The sequence below is a fragment of the Alexandromys fortis genome, unplaced genomic scaffold (genome assembly GCF_014885135.2).
Source record: "Alexandromys fortis isolate MF-2015 unplaced genomic scaffold, M_Fortis_MF-2015_v1.1 scaffold_38, whole genome shotgun sequence".
In the NCBI taxonomy this organism is placed as follows: Eukaryota; Metazoa; Chordata; class Mammalia; order Rodentia; family Cricetidae; genus Alexandromys; species Alexandromys fortis.
This window is the reverse complement of record NW_026067916.1, coordinates 189559-215134: the sequence shown is the minus strand read 5'-3', so window position 1 is coordinate 215134 and position 25576 is coordinate 189559. Positions and strand designations below refer to the sequence as shown.

Sequence of the window (25576 nt, the reverse complement as noted above, 5' to 3'; positions counted from 1 at the left end):
TATCTCAGCCCTGTCTGGTATTAGAGACAGTCACTGTATAGTAGGCAGCACCGTTGTTACAACAGAATATCTCAGCCCTGTCTGGTATTAGAGACAGTCACTGTATAGTAGGCAGCACCGTTGTTACAACAGAGTATCTCAGCCCTGTCTGGTATTAGAGACAGTCACTGTACAGTAGGGAGCACCGTTGTTACAACAGAGTATCTCAGCTCTGTCTGGTATTAGAGACAATCACTGTATAGTAGGCAGCACCGTTGTTACAACAGAGTATCTCAGCTCTGTCTGTTATTAGAGACAGTCACTGTACATTAGGGAGCACCGTTGTTACAACAGAATATCTCAGCCCTGTCTGGTATTAGAGACAGTCACTGTATAGTAGGGAGCACTATCGTTACAATAGTTGCTAGAGTGTATCTCCAAACCACGAATCTGATGATTTCATTAGTTAGTTCTGGGCAATGATTTTCCCCCTCTTTTTATTGTTTTTTTTTTTTTATAACAATCTTTTCTCATTTATATACCAATCCTAGTTCCCTCTCCCTCCCCCCACTTCCTGCCCATTCTGTCCCCCATCTACTCCTCAGAGAGGTTAAGGCTTCCCATGGGGAGTCAACAAAGCCTGACACTTCACTTTGAGTCAGGACCAAGGCCCTCTCCCTCTATATCTAGACTGAGAAAGGTATCCCTCCAAAGAGAATGGGCTCCAAAAAGCCAGTTCAAGCACTAGGAATAAAACCTGATCCTACTGCCAATGGTCCACAGACTGTCCCAGCTACCCAACTATCACCTGCATTCAGAGGGCCTTGTTTGGTCCTACGCAGGTCCCCTGCAGTCAGTCCAGAGTCAGCGAACTCCCACTAGCTCAGGTCAGATGTTTCAGTGTGTATCCCCATCATGGTCTTGACCAGTTTGCTCATATTCTTGCTACCCCCTCTCTTCGACTGGACTCTGGGAGGTCAGCCCAGTGCTCTACTGCAGGTCTCTGCCTCTGCTTCCATCGGTTGCTGTATGGAGGTTCTAAGGTGACATTTAAGATAGCCATCAATCTGGCGGATCTCTGTGAGTTCGAGACCAGCCTGGTCTACAGAGCTAGTTCCAGGACAGGCTCCAAAGCCACAGAGAAACCCTGTAAAAAACAAGATAGCCATCAATCTGATTACAGGGCAAGACCAGTTCCGGCACCCTCTCCTGTACTGCTTAGGGTCTTAGCTGGGGTCATCCTTGTGGATTCCTGGAAATTTCCCTAGTGCCACTTTTCTTGCTAGCCCTATAATGGCTCCCTCAATCAAGATATTCTGGGAAATGATTTTTAAAAGCTTAGTTTTCAAAAGTGTGCAAGTGTATGCAACTCTATCAGTTTTGATAAGAGATACTTAAGAAATTCTTCATTTCAGTTTTCTGAGGCAATGACATGGAATTGTCACAATTACTATCTAATTAACTTTTTAGTTATACTTCCTACTCTCTTTATTTTAAAAACTGTTTATATGTATCTTAACATTTTAGAACGAATTATTCTGCTGAAGATTTTTCTGTTTTACTGGATGTGGCAAATAATCAACATTTGGTTCTGTTCATCTCTTTTTTATTTTGTCCATATCAATTATTCTATTATTTCCCTTCCTTTGAATTGTTTGTTCTCTGCCTGCATTTTGGATAATTATCTTCCTAATTTAATTCTTCTAAATCCTACAAATCTTACAAAATTGCCATTTATGACTGTGATTGTACATTGCTTTCAGTTCCATCCATTTCTATTTGCCTTATACTTGAGAAGGCTTTTTTTTAACCTAAGTAAGCGATAAATGTGGGTGATAACGAACTTTGTGCTGATGTAGTTTGAATGTGCTCATGTGTTTAAACACCTGATCCCCATCTGGTGGTACAATTTGGAAAGGCTGTGGAACCTTCAGAAGGTGAAGCCTTGCTGGGGGAGGTGGGTTACCGGGAGCAGGACTTGAGGTTCTAAAGTCTGGCCCCACTTTCTGTTAACCCTCTGCTTTCTGAGTTTGGATGCAATCTGACTATCTTCACGGTCCTCTCAACACCTCTGCCATATCTTCTCATCATGATGGACTGCATGCCAAGACACTGCGAAACAAAATAAGCCTTTCTCCCCTGAGTGGCTTTGGTCAGAGTGTTTTATGACAGCAAAGAGAAGACACCTAAGAACTGCTGTCTGCCTTTATTGCATGGATACTGTGACCACTAGTCGATATTTGGAATTTGGAATATCAGCATTGCACCTTCCTCTGCTTATTGAAAGTTATATGGCCATTCCACTGGTACTTGACAAGAAGGTGCACTACAATAATTAGTAAATATTAAAATATTCTAGCCATCAGAACTTAATATATTTTAGATTAAGTTTATTAGTTGTTTTTTTAAAGTTCACTACATCCTTATTAATCTTTACTTAATTCAAAAATTACTCTGAAAGTCATTAAAGTAATCATAATTTTGGATTATTTCTTCTGGATATTCTCTTAAGTTCTGGTTCACATTTTATTGATATATTATTAGATGTATATGAATTCAGCATTATTATATATTCTTGGGAATTGTTCCTTTTTAAAGACAGTATCAGTAGGCTGCATATTATGTGCATGTATATGTCTAACAATAATGACTAAAGAAGAAGGGGTCATGGATTTCAGAGGGAAAGGGGGAACATAATAGGAGGGGGAGGGGACAAGAAAGATGGGGATGATATAAATTATACTACTCATAAATGAATTCTCAAAATTAAAATATTTAAGGTCTCGCTGAACATAGCGGACAATGAGGACTACTGAGACCTCAAGAACAATGGCAATGGGTTTTTGATCCTACTGCACGTATTGGCTTTGTGGGAGCCTAGGCAGTTTGGATGCTCACCTTACTAGACCTGGATGGAGGTGGGTGGTCCTTGGATTTCCCACAGGGCAGGGAACCCTGATTGCTCTTTGGACTGAAGAGGGAGGGGGACTTGATTGGAGGAGGGGGAGGGAAAGGGGAGGCGGCGGTGGGGAAGAGACAGAAATCTTTACTAAATAAATAAAGAAAGAAAACCCAAAATGAAACCAAAAAAAAGACAATATTACCATACATGGAAGCTTATGCCTCTAACCCTAGCACACAAGAGGGTGAGGCAGAGAAATTATTGCAAGTGTGAGGTTAGTCTAGTCTACTGGAGGCCACGCCAGTACTAGGAACTCCAGATAAGACACCACCCACCACCCTCTAATACCCCTAAACCCTGCCCAGCAGTCTCCAGTAGCACCCCTTTCCCTGGCTCCTTATCCCTGCCCACAGTCCCCAGAGGCCACGCCTGTATCAGGAACCCCAGTTAAGACATGCCCCCTAGTACCCCTTAAGCCCCACCCAGCAGTTCCCAAGAGAACTTCCGTCCCTGGGTAAGGAAAGATAACTCCTGCTCTACTGTAGGTCACACAGCTACCAGGAATTCCAGAAAGCCTAGGTTCATGGAGCTCCAGAGACCGCAGCAGTATCCAGAACCCCAGAACCTCCAAAAGGAGCACCCACATCCCCAGTGAGAGACACCCTAGTAGACCTGAACCCGTAGAGACTCATTATTGGACCTGAACTGTGGAGACTCACTATTGGACCTGAACCGTTGGAGACTCACTATTGGACCTGAACCGTGGAGACTCACTATTGGACCTGAACCATGGAGACTCACTACTGGACCTGAACCGTGGAGACTCACTACTGGACCTGAACCATGGAGACTCACTATTGGACCTGAACTGTGGAGACTCACTATTGGACCTGAACCATGGAGACTCACTATTGGACCTGAAGACTCATTGGTCACCAGAACCAAAGGCCACTCGGGCCAGAAAACCTGAGAGAAAATAGGAAGCAAGGGAGAAATACATCCAAAATGTATCCATCCAACAAAGATAACCTCAGAAATCAGTACCTAAACTGATAATACCACCAAACCCAGATGACTAGAGGTCAGTGTAAGAACACAATTAACAACACCTAGGGCAGCATGGCACCACCAGAACCAAGTTATCTTACTACAAGCCCTGGATATTCAAACACAGCAGAAGCACAATAAATAACTTAAAGAAATCTAGGAAAACACAAACAGGTGAAATAAATGAATAAAACCTCCCAAGATCTGAAAATGGAAATAGAAGCAATAAAGAAAACACAGGGCTGGAAAGATGGCTCAGAGGTTAAGAGCATTGCCTGCTCTTCCAAAGGTCCTGAGTTCAATTCCCAGCAACCACATGGTGGCTCACAACCATCTGTAATGGGGTCTGGTGCCCTCTTCTGGCCTGAAGGCATACACACACAGACAGAATATTGTATACATAATAAATAAATAATTTAAAAAAAAAATAAATAAAGAAAACACAAACTGAGGGAACCCTAGAGATGGAAAATATAGATAAGTGAACACAAGCTACAGATGCAAGTATCACCAACAGAATATAAGAGATGGAAGGAAGACTCTCGGGCATAGAAGATACGACAGAAGAAATTGATACAACAGTCAAAGAAAATGTTAAATATAAAAAGTTCCTGACACAAAACAGTCATGAAGTTTGAGACACTATGATAAAACCAAACTAACAATAATAGGAATAGAAGAAGAAGAATCCTATTTCAAAGGCACAGAAAATATTTTCAACAAAATCATAGAAGAAAACTTTTCTAATCTAAAGAGATTCTTATAGGGGTACAAGGAGCTTACAGAACACCAAATAGATTGGACAAGAAAGCCCCTCCCCCAATACATAATACTCAAAACACTAAATATATAGAAACAACAACAACAAAATTAAAAGCTGTAAGGGGAAAAGGCCAAGTACATATGAACAAAGACCTATTAGAATTCACCGAAATTCTCAATGGAGACTCCAAAAGTCAGAAGGGCCTGGAGAGATGTCTTACAGACTCTTAAGAGACCACAGATGCCAGTCCAGCTCTACCCACTATTTACCCAGAGAGAGAGAGAGAGAGAGAGAGAGAGAGAGAGAGAGAGAGAGAGAGAGAAGGTGGAGTCTGTGAGATAAAAAAAAAAAAACCAGATTAAACAGTTAAAAATCAGGTGCAGATTTAAACAGAGCACACTCAACAGAAGAATCTCAAATGGCCGAGAAACACTTAAAGAAATGTTCAACATTGTTAGCCGTCAGGGAAATGCAAATAAAGCTACTGTGAGATTCTCTCTTACATAAGTGAGAATGGCTAAGATCAAAGACACAAGTGACAGCTGTGGACAGGATGTGGAACCAGGGGACACGCCCTCATTACTGGTAGGCGTGCAAACCATACATTCACTTTAGAAATCAATATGGTAGTTTCTCAGAAAATTGGGAATTGATTTCCCTCAAGAGCCAGTGATACCACTCTTGGGCACATACCCAAAGGATGCTCAATCATACCATAAGGACATTTGCTTAACAATGTTCACATCAGCTTTATTTGTATTAGATAGAACCTGGAAACAACTAGATGATCCTCAGTCAAAGAGTGGACTGACAACCCGGAAGCCTGCATGGGACTGACCTAGGCACATGACTCTGCACATCTGTATTACAGCTGCGTAGCTTGGTCTTCCTGCACGGGCTGTCTCTGACTCTTGCCAGCTTTTGAGACTCTTTTCCTCATACTGGGTTGCCTTGTCCTGCCTTTATATGCAGGGAGGTGCTTAGCTTTATGGCAATTTGGTATGCTAAGTTTTGTTAATATCCATGGGGGACCTGCCCTTTTCTGAATAGAAATGGAGGAGGAGTGGATGGGGAGCAGAGGGAAGGTAGGGGAGAGGAGCTGGGAGGGGAGGAGGGAGGGGAAACTGATAGGGATGTAAAAATATAAATGTATACAAGAAAGGAAGAAACGGAATAAAAATAAAAGATTTTTTTAAAAAAATGAATAAAAATCTATTTATATTTGTAAATTTATTTTGTCAACATTTTCCTGATAGTATTTTTTATTGTTCTAATATTTCTATTGCAACTTCTCTCCAGATTTCCTTACATATACTGTCAAATTTGAAGAAGGAATATAAGTAAAACATAATGTGATTAAAAAGTGAAGGTCACAAACTCAATGGACTTGAGGTTGAGTTTCTATTATAGAGTCTACTGTTAGGTTTCAAAGCTAACACACACAAATGGCTTAGGTATCTATTCAACATATCAAAGTAGACTCTGGCAGCCAGGTTCTCCCTGTATCCCTGTCTCAACCACTACCCAAAATTCTCTAGCCCAGGGCTCTGGGCTGCTCTTCCCTATATAATCCAACCGTGCTGGTTGTTCACTCTCTTTGTACCTTTGGGTCTCCTGGCTGCTGCACATGGTCCCTCTCTCCCCTCTCTCTTCCCTTCCACCCCACTTGGCACAGCTCAGACTGGATATGTTCACTCCCCCATGTCCCTGCCTCTGACTATGTCGACCGTTATCTACAATAAACCATTTCCTGTAGCATACCTAGGAGTAGACATGTTTCCTTAGGAAACAAGAAGTGCTAAAATAATCAAATTTGAAAGGCAGACATCTATGTACTAGGACAATCGCTGAATTTCATAAATATTTCATAAAATTTCTCACAGGAATTAAAATCTCAAATATATAGATAAAATATAAATTTTTAAAAAGTTTCATTTTTATAACAAAAAATGAAAGTTTAACAGAAACCTCTCCTAAAACTTGTCTGTTATTTTTATACTAGTTATTAATAAATGTTGTTTAAACTGGTCGGTTTCACAGAGATATTTCTATACATGCATATACACAGTTTGATCATATCTCCAACCTCTCCTCCACCTTCTCTAACTTTGTGTACACTGGCCAAGCAGCCCATCATCTGAGCAAGATGCCACCGTCCTTACTTCTCCAGTGCTGGGTCAGTGGTCAGGAACTGCCATAGCATATGCTATTGGGGAAGTCTATTTCCCTAAAGGTTAACTTTGGGAGTTACCGTAAGTAAGGCTGGCATCGTTCTTCTCCCATATGTCAGACACACTACTCCATGCCCTCTTGGCTCTGAGTTTCTGCTGAGAAGGCTCCTGCTATTCTGACAGATTCGCCTTTAACTGTGAGTTGAAGTTTCCTCTTCAGCTCTTAATACTCTTTTTTTTTTTGTGGCTGATACATATACCCATATATACATATACACATACACACACGTGTGCATCTTTAAGCCCGGATATCTTCTCTTTTGCTTGATCCACAGTAGGGGGCGGGGCTTCCATCTTCATTTTAAACACTCTTATCAAGCTTTTCATTCCCCAGAAATTTGTTTGGCTCTTTTTCAGAACAGCTATTCATTTTTAAAATAAGGGTTTTACTATGTAGCTAGCCTGGAATTTACTAAGTAGCCCAGGGTGGTCTCAAACCCACAGTGATGCTCCTGTCTTAGTTTCCTGAGTGCTTAGATTAAATTCATGTGAAACTATGACTGTTTATTAAGTATTCTTAAAAAGCATTCTTTTTCAATTCTTCAGTATATTTTTCATTTTGTTATCTTTAGAATCAATTACAAGAGAATTACGAACTTTTAAAGGAATCATCCCTTTTGCACTAATCTCTCCTATTTGTATGCTGAATTTTATTCATAAACACCTATTGAGATGGATATTTTTCCACTTTTATTATACTTTTAGTATATAATGTCTTCCAACGGCTCATTCATTAAAGGCATGGTCCCCAATGTAGCCCTGCTCAGAGAATTTTGGATTATGAGGACACAAAATTCACTGAGATAATCCACTTAGTTTAATAGACAACTGGAAACCACTGGGAGCTGAAGGAAGTAGGGTCTAGGTGAGAAAAGAGGGCAGATGCATGCTTCTGGGAGTTACATGCTTTCTTATCACCATAAGGTGAGCAGCTTTGTCTGCTACAGGCTCATGACATAGCCATGCTCTGCCTGACTGACCACCATGGAAGCAATGGACTAAGCCAAATATAGACCCAAAACTCTGAACTTGGAAACCAAATAAAACATTTTTTTCCTTTAAATTATTTCTCAAGTAAGGCATTTTGTCACAGCGATGAATTAACACAGTTGTTATGAGGGGGTCTGTACAGTGAGCTTGCTTTAATGGTGTACTTTAATGGTAGATTTAATGGAGGATTATTTTAATGGTGTTCAGCTTCCCTGCAGCTCCTTTGCTTGGTAATGGGGTTTGTATACAATGTATGTAGGCCTCAGAAGGGTGGGCTTTCTGTGGTGTGATATGGACAGTAGAATATCTGATATATGGACCAAAAGCTTTGTGCCTACTTTTCCAGATTTGTTAGCAAGGGACAGTCGGACACAGGATATGGAGAAAACCCATGTAGAGGGCTTTCAGGTACAGGGTCTACAACAATTTCTCTCTGCTGCTGCTATGGGATGGATGTCTAGGAATGGATCTTAAGTGCAGCCATGTCTACCTGCAGCTAAGTCATCAGCTGGGGGCCTATATCCTCTGTTCAACCAAGGTTTAATCAACAGTGGGTCATGGGTACATTAATGGGTGAGCTGGGAATACCTAGTTTAGCAATAGAGAGTCAAGCAAATGTGATCAAAATGTTAAGCCTGCTCCTCAGAACCACACAGATACAGGAAAACAAACAGCAACAACAAAAGAATAAATAGAAGCAAATCAGCTACGAAAGGCCAGAGGGATGAGTCAGCAGGTGAACATGCTTGCTGCTCAAGCCTGGTCACTTAGGTCCAATCCCTGAAATCCATGAAAGAAGGAGAAATCTTGCTCCCCAGAGTTGTCCTCTGACCTCCACACGCACGCTGCGGCACTTACATACGTGTGGATGCATATACACATATACACACACTAACAATCAAAAAATTAAAATTTTTAAAAGAAAAATGAAATTTTCCTCTCCACTAAAGCAACCCCAGCCGTGGGGATAGGTGCAGATGTGCACTCTCTGTGATCAGTTTCTTCCTGCGTTTCTTAGTTAGGTGCCCCTCCAGGAGAGCAAATCCCGAACCTCTTCACTCCGTTCCTCATTCCACTCTGTTCCTGGTAGTTGGCGCCAGCACCTGAAAAACGTTTAGTGCCTTTGCTCTAGGGCAGTGGGTCACACCTGTGGGTCACAGCCCTTTGGAGGCCGAACAGCCCTTTCACAGGAGTCAACAAAGACCACCAGAATCGTTCACATGATGACAGTTATGAAGTAGTAACGAAAATAATTTTATGGTTGGGATCACCACAACATAAGGACCTGTATCAAAGAGACTCAGCATTGGGAAGGGTGAGAACCACTGCGCTAGAGTAAGATCCAGAGCTAGCACACAGCCCCCACCCCCTCTGGAGGTTTATTCTGGAAATACTTGCTTCTGCGTACTTCATGGGGCGAAGGGGGTGTAGAGGGTGCTGTGAGCATCAAGATCCCTGGCACTATCTGTGGTGGCCACTCAGAGGGTTGTGAGAGGACATGAGGTTATAAGTCAACACAGGCTGCAGCCGCACAGGCCTTGCCGGCCACTGCTAATGCCCAGGGCTCTAGTGTTTCTGCTTCTCTCATGAGCAGAATCAGCTGGCAGTCTTAAAGTGGAACTGTACTCAGAAAGGTTTCACTCTGAACAGGATTCTCATTCAGTTCATTTCACAGAGTCTCCCAGGCTCCAGCTCAGTCAGCATAATCATGTTTCTTGCCAGTTCCTGGAAGGCACTTTGATTCCCGGCACGGCAAGCTCAGGCATGACTTTTTAAAAATAGCTTCCCAAACATATGCTGGGAAGTGCAGAGAACTTCTCTAGTGCCAAGTCATCATCCTGCTCACTCTGGGTCACTGCGTTCCCACTGCACCTCTGCACAGTGCAGCTGTGCTCACTGGGGCTCTTTATCGTCCACCTCCAAGTCCTTCCACAGTCAGTGCTGATACGCTGACTCGCTAGGAAGGTGCATGGGTTCCTCCGAGTGGCATGCATGGTGCTGAGCTTCACCGTTTTCTTACAGTCACGTCTTCAAGCAGCTTCTCCCCGAGGGCTGTTCTGGGATGCTGGGTATCGAGTCAGCTGATTGGTGCATGCAGGGTAAATGCTCTACCATTAAGCTGCCCCTACTCAGCCCTTGGTTTTTATTTAAGATGGGGTCCTGCTGCTATGTAGCCTGGGCTAGTCCCCAAATCTCATCCTTCTGTCTTCTCCTAAATGCTGACAGAATACAGGCTTGTACCATCATGTCCACCCCCCTCAGTTGTTTTGTGTCTTGTAGGGGCTTTCTGCTGGGTACCCCTAACCAGCCGCCTTGTATCTCTCTGATTTTAAGCAAGATTTAAATTCAGAAATAGAGGGGAATATAGCAATGAGTACAGGCTTTTCTTTAGTTAAAAGATCTTTGAGTAGTGAGAATCCAAAGGTGAAATAGACTTTTGAGAACAGATAAATACCTTCTGCTCCAGGGTCAGCTGGTACTTTTGTCTAACTCTCTTACACTTGTTGAACCAGCTGTTCTCGTCCATGATGAGGGGTGGGCCCACATTCTCCGGAGTGCTGCCTTCACTGTCGCTGCTGCCGAAAGTCCTGAGTTCCTCCTCATCACTGCTGATACTGTCAGAACTAGGGAGGTCAAAGGCAAAAAGAAGGACGTGAAATGGCATATTGTAAGATGATTCTTAAAATTAACACTTCTGTTTTGTAAGCACTGGCGGACAAACTCTTAAATACTCAGTAGTAAAGACAGAATTATAATAATCCTACTATAAAGACTTACATGTATTAAAAATGGCAAGTTAGCAGAGCTTGTTGACTCCCTTGGTCACAAAGTCAAGTCTACTTAGCTACACTTAAAGCGAGATTTATAAATCTGAAGCATTACCATAAAGCACACCAGAATACCTAAAGAAGAAAAAGCTCCTCAGAGAACGTGAGAAACTCCAGAGAAGCTGGGCATGCCCGAGGCTACCACTGCGCATCCATTCTCTACAGCAGCCAATGGCTGTGGACACAGGTCACCAAGGGCAGCTCAGCCCTGTCAGAGGGAAGTCAAGTTCAGAAGAACAGTCACTCCTCAGCATCTGTAGTGCCAGGACAGGCGCAGAAACAGAGAGAATGCCCATCGCAATCCCCATTTAAAATTCTGCATGGTACCTGTGTGGCAGAGTGAACACAGTAAGGCGAGAAAATGAGGGGTGAGAAAGGAAGTGGAAAGGAAAAGTCTAGATATCTGAGTCAGGGTTTCGAACCCGGCAAAAGCAAAGCTAAAAATTAAACACAAAAAGTAATGTCATCTCCCAGTTTAAGAGAATTTTAAAGCCAGGTGATGGTGGCATACACCTTTAATCGTAGCACTCGGGAGGCAGAGGGAGGCAGATCTCTGTGAGTTCAAGGCCAGTCTGGTCTACAGAGCAAGTTCCAGAACAGCCAGGTTTATACAGAGAAACCCTGTCTCGAAAAACAAAACAAAACAAAAGAAAGAAAAAATAGTGTTACAAATAGTGAACAAATAGTTCTTTGAAGATCATGATATAAAAATTTTGAAAATGTTAATGAACTACTTTGCCAAAATAGACTCAGGAGGAATTGGAAAACTTGGGGAGGGGGGCTGGAGAGATGGTGCAGTAGTTAAGAGCACTGACTACTCTTCCAGAGGACCTGGGTTCAGTTCCCAACATCCACATGGCAGCTCCCAACTGTCTGTTACAGTTCCAGGGGATTCAACACCCTCACACAAACATATATGTAGACAAAACAGCAATGCACATAAAATAAATAAAAAAAGAAGAAGAAATAGAAAACTTGAACATTCATATGACTAGAAGTGATAGTAAATCAGTAATTTAAAAAAAATCCCACAGAGAAATAGTCTTTCCTAGAGAAATGCATACTGGTTGCTTATCCAAAAACAAATGGTTAGCCTTGAAAACACACATACAAGTAACATTACACAGGCTGACCATGTTTTATTTAGGATTAGCTATGTATGTACATATTACATATATGCACATATTACATATATGCACATATTAAGAACAAGCAATGAAAGAAGAAACCACAAATTTGGAAGAGAGCAAGGAAAGGTATATGGGAGGGCTTGGGAGAGGACAAAGAATGGAGGAATGACATAATTATAATCTCAAAAATAAAAGAAATAAAAACAATTTCTACAAACATGTTTTTATCAAATGTTCGCGATGTTGGGGTTTTTTTTGTAATTCAATAAAAGTTTAGATAACAAAGAAAAATTTTCATGATATCCCCAATATAACTTTATTTCACATGGCAATATTATATAAGAAAGAAAAAGTCAATTTCAAAACAACCTTATATTAGAGATTCCTACACATCAAAAGATACTGTCAGATAGAGGGGGAAAAACAAGAACTAGCTTTGGAAAATATAATACATATAAACAAAGGGTTCTTGTCCAGTCACATAAATGACTCCCATAAATCAGTAAGGAAAAGAAAGACAACACATACAAAGTATGTGTGAGAGAGTATTTGAGTATACAATTCACACGAAACAGAAATTCCAGAGCCAATGAGTACATGGATGTGTGCTCAATCTCGTTGGTAACTAGGAACATCCACTCGAAACCACAGGCTTGGATTCATCATACCCACACCTGATGGTGAGGAGTGTCAGCAAGGGGAGTCTAAGTCATTACAAATCTTTCAAAAAATATTTCACATCATGCAGTAGAGTTGAAGGTAAATACCTTTGGTTCTGGCAATTTTATAAACAAATGTGTATGCAAAGCGTATGAGGAAATATACATAAAATCCATAGGCGCATTAAACACTTTGTTCTCCACTGAGACACTGCCCTTTTGAAACCGAAATAGATAGAGAATATTGCGTTGTATCACATAACAAAATATCATTATGTTGGGGAGATGAGTGGCATCTATATACAGTAACACTAAGGAACTTTAAGGAGTCTTACAATGTTATACAAAAGCACCTGAACACACACAAGTATAACTACAGTATCTATGAGTTAAGTCAATTTTTAGAGGACACGAATGATTATCGACAATGTCAGAGGGAAGACTCTTCAGTGGCTAACAGGGGTTGTGATAAAAGGCTACAAACAACAGGACTTTCCTAATCCTGACATTTTCTCTGCCTGTGCAAATGAGGGTTCAGAAAACAAAACAAAAACAATAATTACCCTCCATTGTTCTCTAGGAGAAAAAAAGTTCCCAAAAGACCTGAAAGTGAGATCCAGGTGAGAAACTCAGGACGCGAAAAAGATGTTCTAAGATCACGGCTAATGGTCACGGTGGGGGAGATACGAGCTCCAAATCTTCATTTACACCAACAGAGCTGCGGTGTCAATCTAGGTGAGTGACTGGGTCCCACATCAGACGCCCCCAGAGACACACTGTCTTACAGCGAAGGTACCCATCTCCTGCCCCACTTCTGCCCTCCTCAAATCCTGTGCTTATCAGGTGGTTGTTTTATCATTTTCTTTCAAAAAATTTATTGTTTTTGTTTTGTTTTCTGAGAATGGATCTCACTTTCTAGCCCAGGTTAGCCTCAAATTCCAGATGCTACTACCTTACCCTTCAGTCCAGAGACCTTAAGTATGAGCTACCCCTCCCAGATGAAAAATGCGCTTTCTGGGGGCTGGAGAGATGGCTCAGTGGTTAAGAGCATTGCCTGCTCTTCCAAAGGTTCTGAGTTCAATTCCCGGCAACCACATGGTGGCTCACAACCATCTGTAATGAGGTCTGGTGCCCTCTTCTGGCCTGCAGACATATACACAGACAGACTAATGTATACATAATAAATAAATAAACATTTAAAAAAAAAAGAAAAAAGAAAAATGCGCTTTCTGTGGTACACGCGCCAGATCTGCCCCCAGGAAACATTCCTTTCTCTTTCCACCTCCCTGCATAGCTTTTCACCATTTGATTTCAAACTACACCTTAACTAAACACATCAATTTATCTTCTTTCATCTATTTTATGCTGCAACATTTACTGCCATCAATACCCTAAATATTCTGCTACAGAAAGGAGAGTGGGAACAGATTTGGTCTGTGCTGTTTACAGGTTTTTCCTCAACAGCTAGAACAAGGCTTAGAACTTAGTAAGCTTTCAACTGATAGTGTTTTTTCTCCTACCAACCAATGGCCACTTTCCTATACTCCTTGTTTCTGCATATTTATATGTGTAGTTGATAGCATTATTTCAGTAGAATCACAAGATAAATATATGTGTTAAATTTAAAATCTTTTATGTCCTCTCTAAAAATATCACTTTTAATTAAATACAATTAATTGAATAAACTTAAACTCCGAGCACAAGACATTAATGAGCAGTTTTCCTTGTATCATATGCAGCAGTGTAAGTTTAACTTAGACATACAACCAGGGCCCGGGAGATGGTTCAGCAGACTCACCAAGCCTGTGAGCTGATTTCCCCTGCAGGACTCTCACAGAGGAAGGAGAGGACCAACAAAACATCCTCTGAATTCCATGTACGTGCCGTGACCTAAGCAACTGTACTTCTCTTTCTCTTGCCACTCCCAGAGTCAGACAAGATAAAATAAGTTTAATTAAAAAAATTTTAAATACTAACATTAAAAATAGAAATGAGACTTGTAGATCCCCCTTCAACATAGTAGTTCTATTAATAACCAGGAAGATAATTATGTAAGGACATTAAAATTCAAATGCTTAATTTCCTAGGTATCCAGGAAATGATTATGTATAAAAATAGAAAGGAAGGATAACAATAAAGTTCTTGCTAGGGATAGGAAAGAGAAGAAATATTTAATCCATGCTGTTTTCCATTTATTCAAGCATTACATATACATCGTAACATTTTATCAATTCTCTTTAAAACTGCACCAAGAACCATTAGTGAATTCTTTAAATAAACATTAATCAATCCTACAAAGGAAGAAAGCAAGAATAAGTAGTTCATTCAAGGTCACCCTAATAAGAAATGGTGTTACATAACAGGCTCTTGACAATGTATTTTTTCTTTCAGTGTTTTAATGGCCAAAGTTTCAAACGTTTAAATAAGCTGAATGAGTGAGATATTTTAAAAAAAAAAGAGGACGTGGAAGGGACTGGAGGGAGAAAAGGGAAAAATGATGTAATTATACTATAAAATGGAAAAAATAAGTAAATAAAAAATTTAAATAGGGTGTAAGCTGACAGAAACTTTGGGAGAATTTGTGAGCTTTGATGGAGTATACTTAATTTATCAGTATATTTAATTTACAATTCTTTAAAGTATATTTTAGTATAAAAGACACAAAAATTCTTCAAATGTTTTAATAGAAAATCAGATTTAAGCATTTTCAGAATAAGGCTCTGGAGAGATGGCTCAGTGATTAAGAGCTCTCGCTGTTGGTTTCCAGCACCTACACAGCAGAAACCATCTTAAACTCTAGTTCCAGGGTCTCTGATGTCCTCTTCTGCCCGATGCAGGCAGCATGCACATGGTGAACATAGATGTCGGTAAAACATGCCCCCTCAAAATAAGAAAAGTCATCTCAATATAAGTAACAAAATATTAGAAATTTATACTGACGAATGAATGGAATTTTAATATAAAAGATTTTCATTTAATATCAATGTTATTTTTTTAACTTTTTTACTTATTCTTTGTGTCTTTCATATCATGCATCCCAATCCCACCATTTCCCATACTTTCCCATCCAATCTCTGCCCCTGTCACCTCTCCCCACAAAATAAAATTTAAGAGAAAAAAGGGCGCAAAAAGGAAAAAAAAAAAAGGGAAAATCTCGTCATGGAAGCTGCAGTCTGACACAGTGAGTCCCTCAGTAAACCTTTATCCATACATTTTTACAAGCAGGAAACATTGCAAAGAATCAGTGGTTTGGCTTGAGTCCCTGGTCTCTCTCTGTTACCCCATCGACACTGAGCCCTCAGGACTTCTGGACATCCCCTTGCTGCCCTGTGTCATGGAGATCCTGTAGCCCTAGGTTTACAGGACCGCATCCCCCATCCTAGCCTGTGCTTCAGCAGATCACACACAGGTGGATGCTGGGGTGGGCCGACACACAACCCTGGTCTGGGCCTGGGTAGTTTCTGGGTTGGCCAACCCACGAGCTCTCCCCATCTTCACCACCAGGGTGAGCTAGCTCTCCAGCCTTCCCTGGCGAGTTCACCCTTGACAGTGGTGAGCAAGGGGTGGGGCGGGTTCTGCTGCTTTCACACCCTCAGGGGTGGTTCTCCCACAGGGCCAGCTCTTCGGTGTTGTATAGGTGAGGCTTTGGAGCTCTCTTCCCAAGGGAAGCAGGAAGCAGCTGATAAGGGGCTAGTTCTTCCACCTGAGGCAGAGGGCGGGGCGGGAGCGGGTAATTGCTCTCCCGCTCCAGCGGCCAAGAGTTACGGGACAACTCTCCCATCTGCCTCAGGCATTGATGGGCTGGGTCTCTCCCCCAAGCTACCGTTTATAATTATTGGAGGGTAGTGATTCTTTTTTAACTTCTTTATGAATTAAAATTTAAGTTCTATAAAGACATGACAAATACAAAATAGATTATAAGATATCTAACCTGGTAAGCTTTATTGAAGTTTCTACGAGTACTATTTTCTTCAAATAAATATTTTTAATGTTATAAACACTAGAAAAAAATCTAGAAGATCCATTATGTAAATCTCCAAGTGTATTTACTGCACATGTGTGCTGTGCACCAAGGATAACAAAAGCCCTGGTCTTTTGCCCCTGCAGGAAAGTGGATGTAACTGGAGACAATCACAGTAAGCAAATTAAGCCAGTCTCAAGAGGCAAATACCGAAATGTTTTCTCTCATTTGCCGTCTCAAGAAGATCATGTATGTCTACATGAAAGCAGATTGGAAACCGACCAGGTCAAGGGGGCAAAAGTGAGGAGAGGAGCGAGAAAAGGGAGAGTAGAGGCTGTGGGGGTCGTGCGTGCAATATATACCTGAGCAAATTTAAAAAAAAAGATTGACTGGCTTTTTGGCACTTTCTGTTCTAGTAGAGGAAACAAGAAAAGAATCTAGCCAATATCAAACATAACCAGTGTGAAAAGGAGCTGAGGAGGAAAGGCAGTCTGGGTGGGTGGGGCCTTACTGCAGGTAGGCGGCTAGCTCAGTGAAGGCTGCGTGAGCAATGTGGTATCTGGCAAAGCTTTAATACAAGCCAAGAGTCTTCTGACATTGCAGCGTGCTGATCGCCACTGTTTTTTTTTTTCTTTTTTCTTTTTTGGTTTTTCGAGACAGGGTTTCTCTGTGGTTTTGGAGCCTGTCCTGGAACTAGCTCTTGTAGACCAGGCTGGTCTCGAACTCACAGAGATCCGCCTGCCTCTGCCTCCCAAGTGCTGGGATTAAAGGCCTGTGCCACCACCACCCAGCTTTTTTTTTTTTTTTTGATACATAAAGCTGTTTAATTAGGTTGTCAGCAATTTAGAAAACCAGTTTGTGAGGATACATCCCGTTTGTCAGACAGAAATGAGAGCGCAGGTAGCCCTGCAGCTGAGGAACAGCTTTGATCTTTGGCAGAATCTGGGAGTCCACCACTTTCTGATCAGCCTTGCACTGCTCTGTAATCTCGTATTTCTCCTTCTCTGTGTCAAAGATCTCACCCTCCTGATGCAGCTGCTTTTTCTTGAAGTAAGCATCAGTCAGGTGTTTGGGGATTTTTAACTGTGCTGATATCAACTTTTGTAGAGGTGGCGATGACAAACTTCTGATGTGTTCTTCTCAAAGGAACCCTGTTGAGGGCAAGAGGTCCTGTCACAAGCAGTAAACCCCTGCCCAGCTGCTTTAGGAAAACCACTCTCTTGCCCCTGTGGCGCCCGGTAAGGATGATGAGGACAGTCCCAGGAGTGATGCTGACCTGCAGGCATCTCAGGTGCTGACTGAAGGGCTTTTTGCCATGGCTCAGCAGCTTCCGAGGCACATCTTCGGTAGGATAATACCTGGGCATTTTTCGAAGCTTAACCACCCGGGTACCACCATTCTTGTCACCACCAACTGGTTTTGTGACAGTGGCAAGGACCTTTTCCTTTTTCCTCTTTTCAATCTTGGTTTTCGCAGCTGTGTATTTCCTTTTGTCCATGGCCTTTCTGGAATACATAGCAGATCGGGAGAACCTGCCAATTCCTCGAACAAGGACTGGATTTTGGCTGCAATGGGGCTTCCCCTTCTTGAGCTTTTTAGCCTTAGGGTCACCCTTTTTGGCTGCACCAGCGGCAGGGGCATCACCGCCAGCCTTCTTGGCTGCAGGTTTCTTCTCTTTTGTATCAGGTTTCTCGCCTTTTTCACCCGCCATCTTGCAAGGTGGGAAAGAGCCGCCTGGCTTTTTGAGATGACCGGCTTTCCTTGCTTTTGCCCGTGGTGAAGGGTGTCAGGCGTCCCCCACTTTGATCGTCACTGTTAATGGAGCTCCGGTTCCTATTTCCTTCCCTAAGACTTATTTTAACTGATACCAAACAAGCCACTACTTTCCCCAAGTTTACCTTTGACCTCATTCCAAGTGTCAATGGAAAATGTTGGTTGTGGCTTTTATAAAGGTCTTGGTTTTTCATAGCGAACAGTCACATGATGGAGAGGAAACGGTCTTTCTATAGCTTTTCTGGCGTACAGACTGTTAGTCTCTTCATTCTCTCGTTTCCTGGAATTAGTCTAGAAATGTCACGAGCCATTTCCCCCCTAAAAATCACCCTGGGGAGTCTGCAGGGAACCTCACACCCATAATTATGTTCTATTGACAAAATCTGCCCCACACCCAATTAACTGTTAATCTGTTAGCAGAACACGCCTCACATTCCAGCTATCCAGGGAACCAGGTGTGGCAACTCGTGACTTCTTGGTCCACCTGTCCGAATGTGACCTCTTGGCCTACGTGAGGAACCTGAATCACGTGATCTGGAACACGCGGCAAGAATCCAGTTTCCCTGCCCCTCAAAGTCCTCATCCCGGGCCTATATAAGCAGCAACCATGACCCTAATAAAGCGGAGGCTTTGACAAATCTGCTTGGCCTCCTTCTTCTGTCCTAGCTCATTCCCTTCCAGGTAGCGCCCCCCTGAGACCCTGGAATAACTGATTGCAGGGTGGGTTACAAACCCCTAGACTGAGTAACCCACCCAACGCAATCAACATAGAAAAGGGTAAAAAATAACTGAGAGACTGCTTTCTCAGTGCGCGAGGTGAGAAGACTCAGACACAATGGGCAAGTGTGCCTAGAATGCTCGAGAAACAAGAGCCGTGCCTGCCGAAGCTCAGTGGGAAGGGCCAGCAGCACTTGGCGAGGTCACAGATGCAGCGGAAACCGGACCGGACAAAGAGTTTTGCCTTTTATTCAGTGTTACACTAAAAGACAGTAAAAGAAATTTTCTAAAGAGGAATACAACGATATGCCTCACATGTCCAAAGAAGCCTCTAGCTGCTTTGTCAAGAACCAACTACAGCAGCCTAAGGTAGAAGGTAGGGAGACGTTGCAAGTGTCCAGGGGCAGGTTAAAGTGGAGCTGATCAGATTTGCTGATGGAGGCTATGTGGGTGATGACCGAGAGAACTGAAGAACAGCTCTGTAGCAACATTTTCAGAATGAAGAAACCTAAAGGAAGAAAAGTCTTATCTGGGAGAAATGAGGGGTTCACTTTCATAAGGGCATACTTGAGATACTTATTCTACCTCCCAAAGTGTGCAGTTGGCAGCTCTATGGGTAAGTCTGGAGTTTATGTGGCTTCCCAGGAGACAGCACACATACGGTGTGCAAAGTCAAGAAACTGGATGAGAAATGACCAGGAGAAAGGGCATCAGCAGAGAAGACAGTTCAGGGATGAGGCATGAAATAACAGAGGACAGAGACGAGGACAAACTTTTAAAGGAAAGAGAGAAGGAACAAACATGGGGGAGCCACGGATCTCTGAGGAGAAACCCCCTACCACCAAATCCTAGATACATGCGGCAAAACACATGGCTGCTGATACTGGCAACAGGGGTTTTTTAGGTGTGTGTATCAAAGCTGAAATAGGTCAAGAGAAACTATGGCAGAGGTCTGAGAAACTGCTTCTATAAAAGGAGGGGATAGAGAACAGACGTAAGGTCCAGGAATATTTTTCTGATTTTCGGGGTGGGGAAAATTGAGGTGCTTCTGTTTATATGCTGTTGTGATAGGCTGGGCTTGGTGACTTTCGGGATAGTCAAACTTGGAGCCTCATAAAAAAGGCTCTATACTTCAGAGGAGGAAGGAGCCCCAAACCCTTTCTTGTTTACTTATTTCCATCCATGGCTACTGGCTTATAACTCCCATCGTCCTTGTTTTTCCCAAGTGATTAGAACAATAAGGTTAATGTTATTTGGCCTTTTGTCCTTGGCTCCTGAAGCAGCTCTGGAACAGCTTCAGAGCAACAAAGATGAAAGGCTGGACTTCTAACACGGGGCCCCGGGAGTCTCAGAAACAGACCGAGCATCCCTGTCCCTGTCACCTGCCTCCCTAGCGCTCTATCCTTCCCTCCCTCCCTTTCACCCTTGTCATCTGTTAGACTAGAACTGCTCTTTCTTAAAGCAGGCCACAGGTTATACCTTACCCTTACCCTTTGCCCTTTCCCTTAGAACCGGCCTCGAAGTAGTTCCCTGACCTACCATGGCTGAAAACATCCTATTTCAGATGAAGGCTTCCTCGTACCTGGGAGGAAGGCATGCTTCACTGAGCCGTAAAGGAGGTAGACAGCGCAGGAATTTAACTGAGTTATAGACACACAGCTGCTGTCCACTGCAGACTTACACGCTTGCTTGTTGACAGAGAGAAACCCCTACATTTCCAGGTCACCAGAAGTGATCTGGGTTGTGACTGTGTAGTAAGGCAGCATGCTTTCCTGTATGTCTATCAAGCTGTGAAATGAGGGAGGATCTCAAAAAAAGACAGTGAAGGAGAGGGAACAATTTTAATAGAGGATGAGATGTAGCTCACAGGTCAAAGGGCTGGAATCACAGGGATAACGGTTCATTAACCATACTAAGAGGAGCAAAGAAGCAGAGAACTTGGGATTCTAAGGCTAGGAAGGGATGCTTAATAGCATATGTGATCAGACAACGTCTGACTGAGTAACCCTGTATGTGGAAAAACAACTCTCCAGGAAATAATATTTAAAGAAAAATATTTTTATAAAACAAGAATATAGATTTATATTTATAGATACTTGTATTATTTAGACAAATTTATCTAATACATGTATTTATTTAGATAAGTTAGATATTTACATTTACAGGCAACTATAGAAAATAATATAGATAAATATAGAAAATAATCATATTTAAAGAAAAGATGCTGATATCATTCTTTTTAAAAGTAAAAACTGAGGCTAGCAAGACAGCTCAGTGAATAAAGGCACTTGCTATGGCATGGAAAGCCACACACACAAACACACACAAACACACACACACAGGCACGCATGCACACATGCATGCATGCACACATGCACGCATACCACATACTCGCATGCATACATACACAAAAATGTAAAATAATTTTTGAAAATAAGTTCATAACCCACAGAAGCCATGTGTGGTGACAAAGCCTGTAACTGCACTACTTGGGAGGCTGAGGCAGGGAGATTCTGAGTTTGAGACCAGCCTAGGGTACAGAGTAAGTTCTAGGCTACCATTGTTACATAATGAGACTCTCTCTTGGGAAAAAAAAAAAAGATGGAGAAATTGTGAGATGGAAGGGAAAATAGTAAAACTGAAGGCACCATAAAAGAAAAGTGATTACTACCTACTAGAAGTTTCAGTGTAGGATATACTCAAGAAAAATATACTTTTTCCTGTTCTGATATATAGTCCAGGCTGGCCCTGAATTTGAGCCCATCCTGCCTTAGTCATCCATATGTTGGGACCCTTAGGTATGAAGCACTCTATTCACTGAAAAAAAATGATTAATGTTATATCAAATAGCAGTTTGATAAACGCAACTATTTTCTCACTGGTATATAACTGGAAACACTGATTTAAATATGTAATATATTTTAAGATGTATTTACTTATTTCATATTGTAGTTTCATAAACTCTATTTAAAGGAAGACATTTCATTTGACATTGTACAATATTCAGTTTTAAGTCAGGCAGTGGTGGTGTATGCTTTTAATCCCAGCACTAGGTAAGTAGTGGCAGGCAGACCTCTGTGAGTTCAAGGCAGGCAGGTCTACAAAATGAGTTCTAGGACAGCCAGAGCTGTTACACAGAAAAATCCTGTCTCAGAAAAACAAATCAACTTTACTAGCATCAAAACAATATGACAAAAATTTCTCTTATAAATTGGTCCACTTTTAATACTTATTCGGAAAGAGTAAGCAAAGTTATGCTCATATATAGCTGTATATTGAAATGGAATAAACTCTCCGAATGGCAATTTTATAGTGTATTTGGAAAACTTTAATAATATACATGCTAATTATCCCAGGAATTCCTTCATTGGCAATTCTTTAAATGTAAGAGAAAATCCTGGTTCTGTATAAAATGATAAAAATTTTATAAGCATGTTGCTATATAACTGTAAGCAGTAATTAATAAACAAACTCTGAAAGTCCATCGGGTAAACATAATTATTAAAATGCTTGCAATTTAGTAAATGATGCTATAGAAGGACAGTTCATGACATGTGAAATGGCTGTTATATGGCTTTAACAGAAGAAAACAGTATATCTGTGTATTATTTGTATTTATTAAAGAAAACTGTCTGTGCCTGGAGAAGACTGGAAATGCTTCAAACAGCTGTTTCTTGAGGGCAGAAAATTAGTGACAGAATCATTCTTTCTACCTTTCTGTGTTTTAATTTTTTCAGTGGATGTCTCATTCTAACTAACCTAAAAGCAGTAATATGGAGAGGGAGAGACTCTCATGGTACAGCTCCAACGTGACGCTTCCACACAAGCACCAGTGTTAGGCTCTTGGCGTGCAGCCGGGGGAAGGGCTGCCCCAGGAGACAGGCACCTCAGGAGGGGGCATAGCTGCTCGAAGGGGGTTCCTGAGAGCATGTTTATGGAGATTAAACCATTCCGTTTCCTCTCTCTCTCTGTCTCTTCTCTGCCTTTTGGTGGGAGGTGGCTCTGCCACCTAATTCTGTCACCATGAGGTTGTGCCCAGTAAGACACCAAATGACCGCATGCCTGACCTTCTGCAACTGAGAGCCACACCCATCTTTCCTCCTTTGCTTGGGCCGGATATTTAGCCAGAAAAACAAGGAAGTAACTAAAGCAGACGTCCTTGAAACATTAAGATCCTTGGGCTAAAGCTGGGGAATTATCTCTTCTTCTGTGAGGAGATGCTGGGAGCACAAGGCGTGTGTGAGTGAAACTCAGAAAAGCCACACTGAGCTTTTAGGAGCAGACATTTCTAAGGACATGAAAAGAGGGAGGAGCCAGATAGAAGGTGCTTGGCAGCAGCAGTGGCGAGGGGCTCTGGACATACCCCCTGCCAGGAAAAGATAAAACAGCTACGCATGAGACATTTTAAAGAGATTGCCGCTGCTACTTGAGTAATCTAGTGGCCAGAGACCCTCTGTGAACAGCATCTTCAGGAAACTCTGAGCAAATCGGGACCATACACTAAAACCAGGCCTGCAGAGTACTTCTAGTCTGAGGGGAAGAAACTGAGTGAGAACCAGTGAGAGAAGCGTGGTTGGAAGCAGAGCCTGCAGGGGAATAGACTCAGATTCCAAGCTTGTGTCCACAGACACACGGAAGGACCTCCCAAGGGTGGGGCAACAATCACAACCATACCCATGAACCCAGAACCAGCATCTATGACTCAACCTTATAAAAGACAACCCTGAGGTGGGGCTGGCAGTCTCAACGGTGCTCCTAGCACAGCGCCCAGAGGTGTGACCAGCATCTGTGACTTGACCTGTGAAGAGACCAGGTCACTGGTTGCCAGAATCGGGGAGGGGTGTGACAGGCATCTGGGAGCCCGGGGAGAGATGTAAAGTTAAAACCAATGGACAGGCTACGTGGCATTCACACTCTATGGCCTGCAGCCCCACTGCGCTCTGTCTCCCCTTCGGTTATTCTCCCTTTACGCACTTAGGTACTGGCTAATGGCAGTCAATGGCCGCACTCTACCCCTCTTCTGTTTTTCCTTCCTGCCTCTATCCTTTCCCTCTTCTTTTTGCTTTCTCTTTTATTCCTTTCCCTCCTATCTTTCCTTCCCCCTTCTTCCCTTTCCTTCTGATTGGCTTTCTCCAAAAACAGGGAGACAGCCTGTGTTTCTGAGGTCACTGTGAGCTGGAACCAACTGCTATCTCTATTTCTCTTCTCATCCCACCTTCAGCACACACTACCTCAACCCACCTTAAGCAGTCTCCACCGCTGCTCCTTCCAGGGATCTCCCTCATCTTCCGTTCTCCTCTCACCGGACACTCAAAATCTGTCCTGCTGTCCCCAATACCAGTCTAGCAGAGGAAGTCACACCTCAGCACAGCTGTACCATGAACACTGATAACACTCCCAGTAAAAGGTAATTAAAAACATTCAGCTGGACCACTTTTCTCCTGCTGTGAGAAACATCATGACCAGAAACCACCTCAGAAGGACGTTTGTTTGGCTTGGAGCTCCACAAAGGGTCCCCAGTGGCAGGGGCAGTGTGGCAGGAAATGCTGGAGATGGAAGCAGAGAGTACATCTTCAGTCACAAACAAAACTGGATAAGGGGGTAAGTTCTCGAAGCCCCATGTCTTAGGGTTCTGTTGCTGTGAAGAGACACCATGACCATGGCAACTCTTATAAAGGAAAACATTTAACTGGGGGCTGGCTTATAGTTCAGAGGTTTTGTCCACTGTCATCATGGAAGGAAGCACGGTGGCGTGCAGGCAGACCTGGTGCTGGAGAGGTCGCTGAGAGTTCTATGTCTGGATTGGCAGGCAGCAGGAAGAGACAGTGAGCCACTATGCCTGGCTTGAGCTTCTGAAACCGCAAAGCCCAATCCCAGTGACACACTTCCTCTAAGAAGGCTACACCTCCAATAATTCTTTGAGTCTAGGGGGCCCACTTTCATTCAAACCACCACACCCTCCTTTAGCAAAATACTTCCCCCAGAAAGGCTCTACCCCCAGGACTACCAACTAGTAACCAAGTGTCCAAGTACATGAGCCTAAAGGGGCAGATCTCATCTAAACCACCACACTCCACTTCTTGGGCCCAGAGGCTCATAGTCATGTCACAGAGCAAAATGCATTTAGTTCAGCTTTAAAAGGCTCTACAGTCTCTGAGAGTGTATTAAATGAAATCCAAAGAATTTAAGAGAATGATTGCAAGTATGTTTAAAGAAATCAAAGAAAAAAATCATAGATTACACAACAGGACCCAAGCAAGTATTAATTTTTTTTTTTTTTCGAGACAGGGTTTCTCTGTAGCTTTGGAGCCTGTCCTGGAACTAGCTCTTGTAGACCAGGCTGGTCTCAAACTCACAGAGATCCGCCTGCCTCTGCCTCCCGAGTGCTGGGATTAAAGGCACGTGCCACCACCGTCCGGCCCAAGCAAGTATTATTAAAAGCATGAACATCAAAATAATCTCTTGCACTCTACAGGACTACAGTGGAATAAACTATAAAATATACACAGTGGAGAACAGACACGCCCCCTCCACTCCATCAACACAGTGCCTGAAGTCCTGGGTAGAACAGTAAGACAAAACAGAAAATAAACAAA

At 42.5% G+C, this 25576-nt stretch overlaps 1 protein-coding gene and 1 pseudogene across 3 annotated transcripts in view; both read right to left on the bottom strand.

Annotated features, from left to right (window-relative positions):
• Rundc3b (RUN domain containing 3B) overlaps positions 1 to 25576 on the bottom strand; it is a 155130-nt gene that overhangs the window by 52373 nt on the left and 77181 nt on the right. For all 3 annotated transcript variants that reach the window (XM_050139865.1, XM_050139866.1, XM_050139867.1), the window contains exon 7: positions 10368 to 10536. In XM_050139865.1, the coding sequence (XP_049995822.1) occupies positions 10368 to 10536 (169 nt within the window). The remainder of the gene's footprint in view (positions 1 to 10367; positions 10537 to 25576) is intronic.
• Positions 17334 to 18240, bottom strand: LOC126500170 (60S ribosomal protein L6-like; annotated as a pseudogene).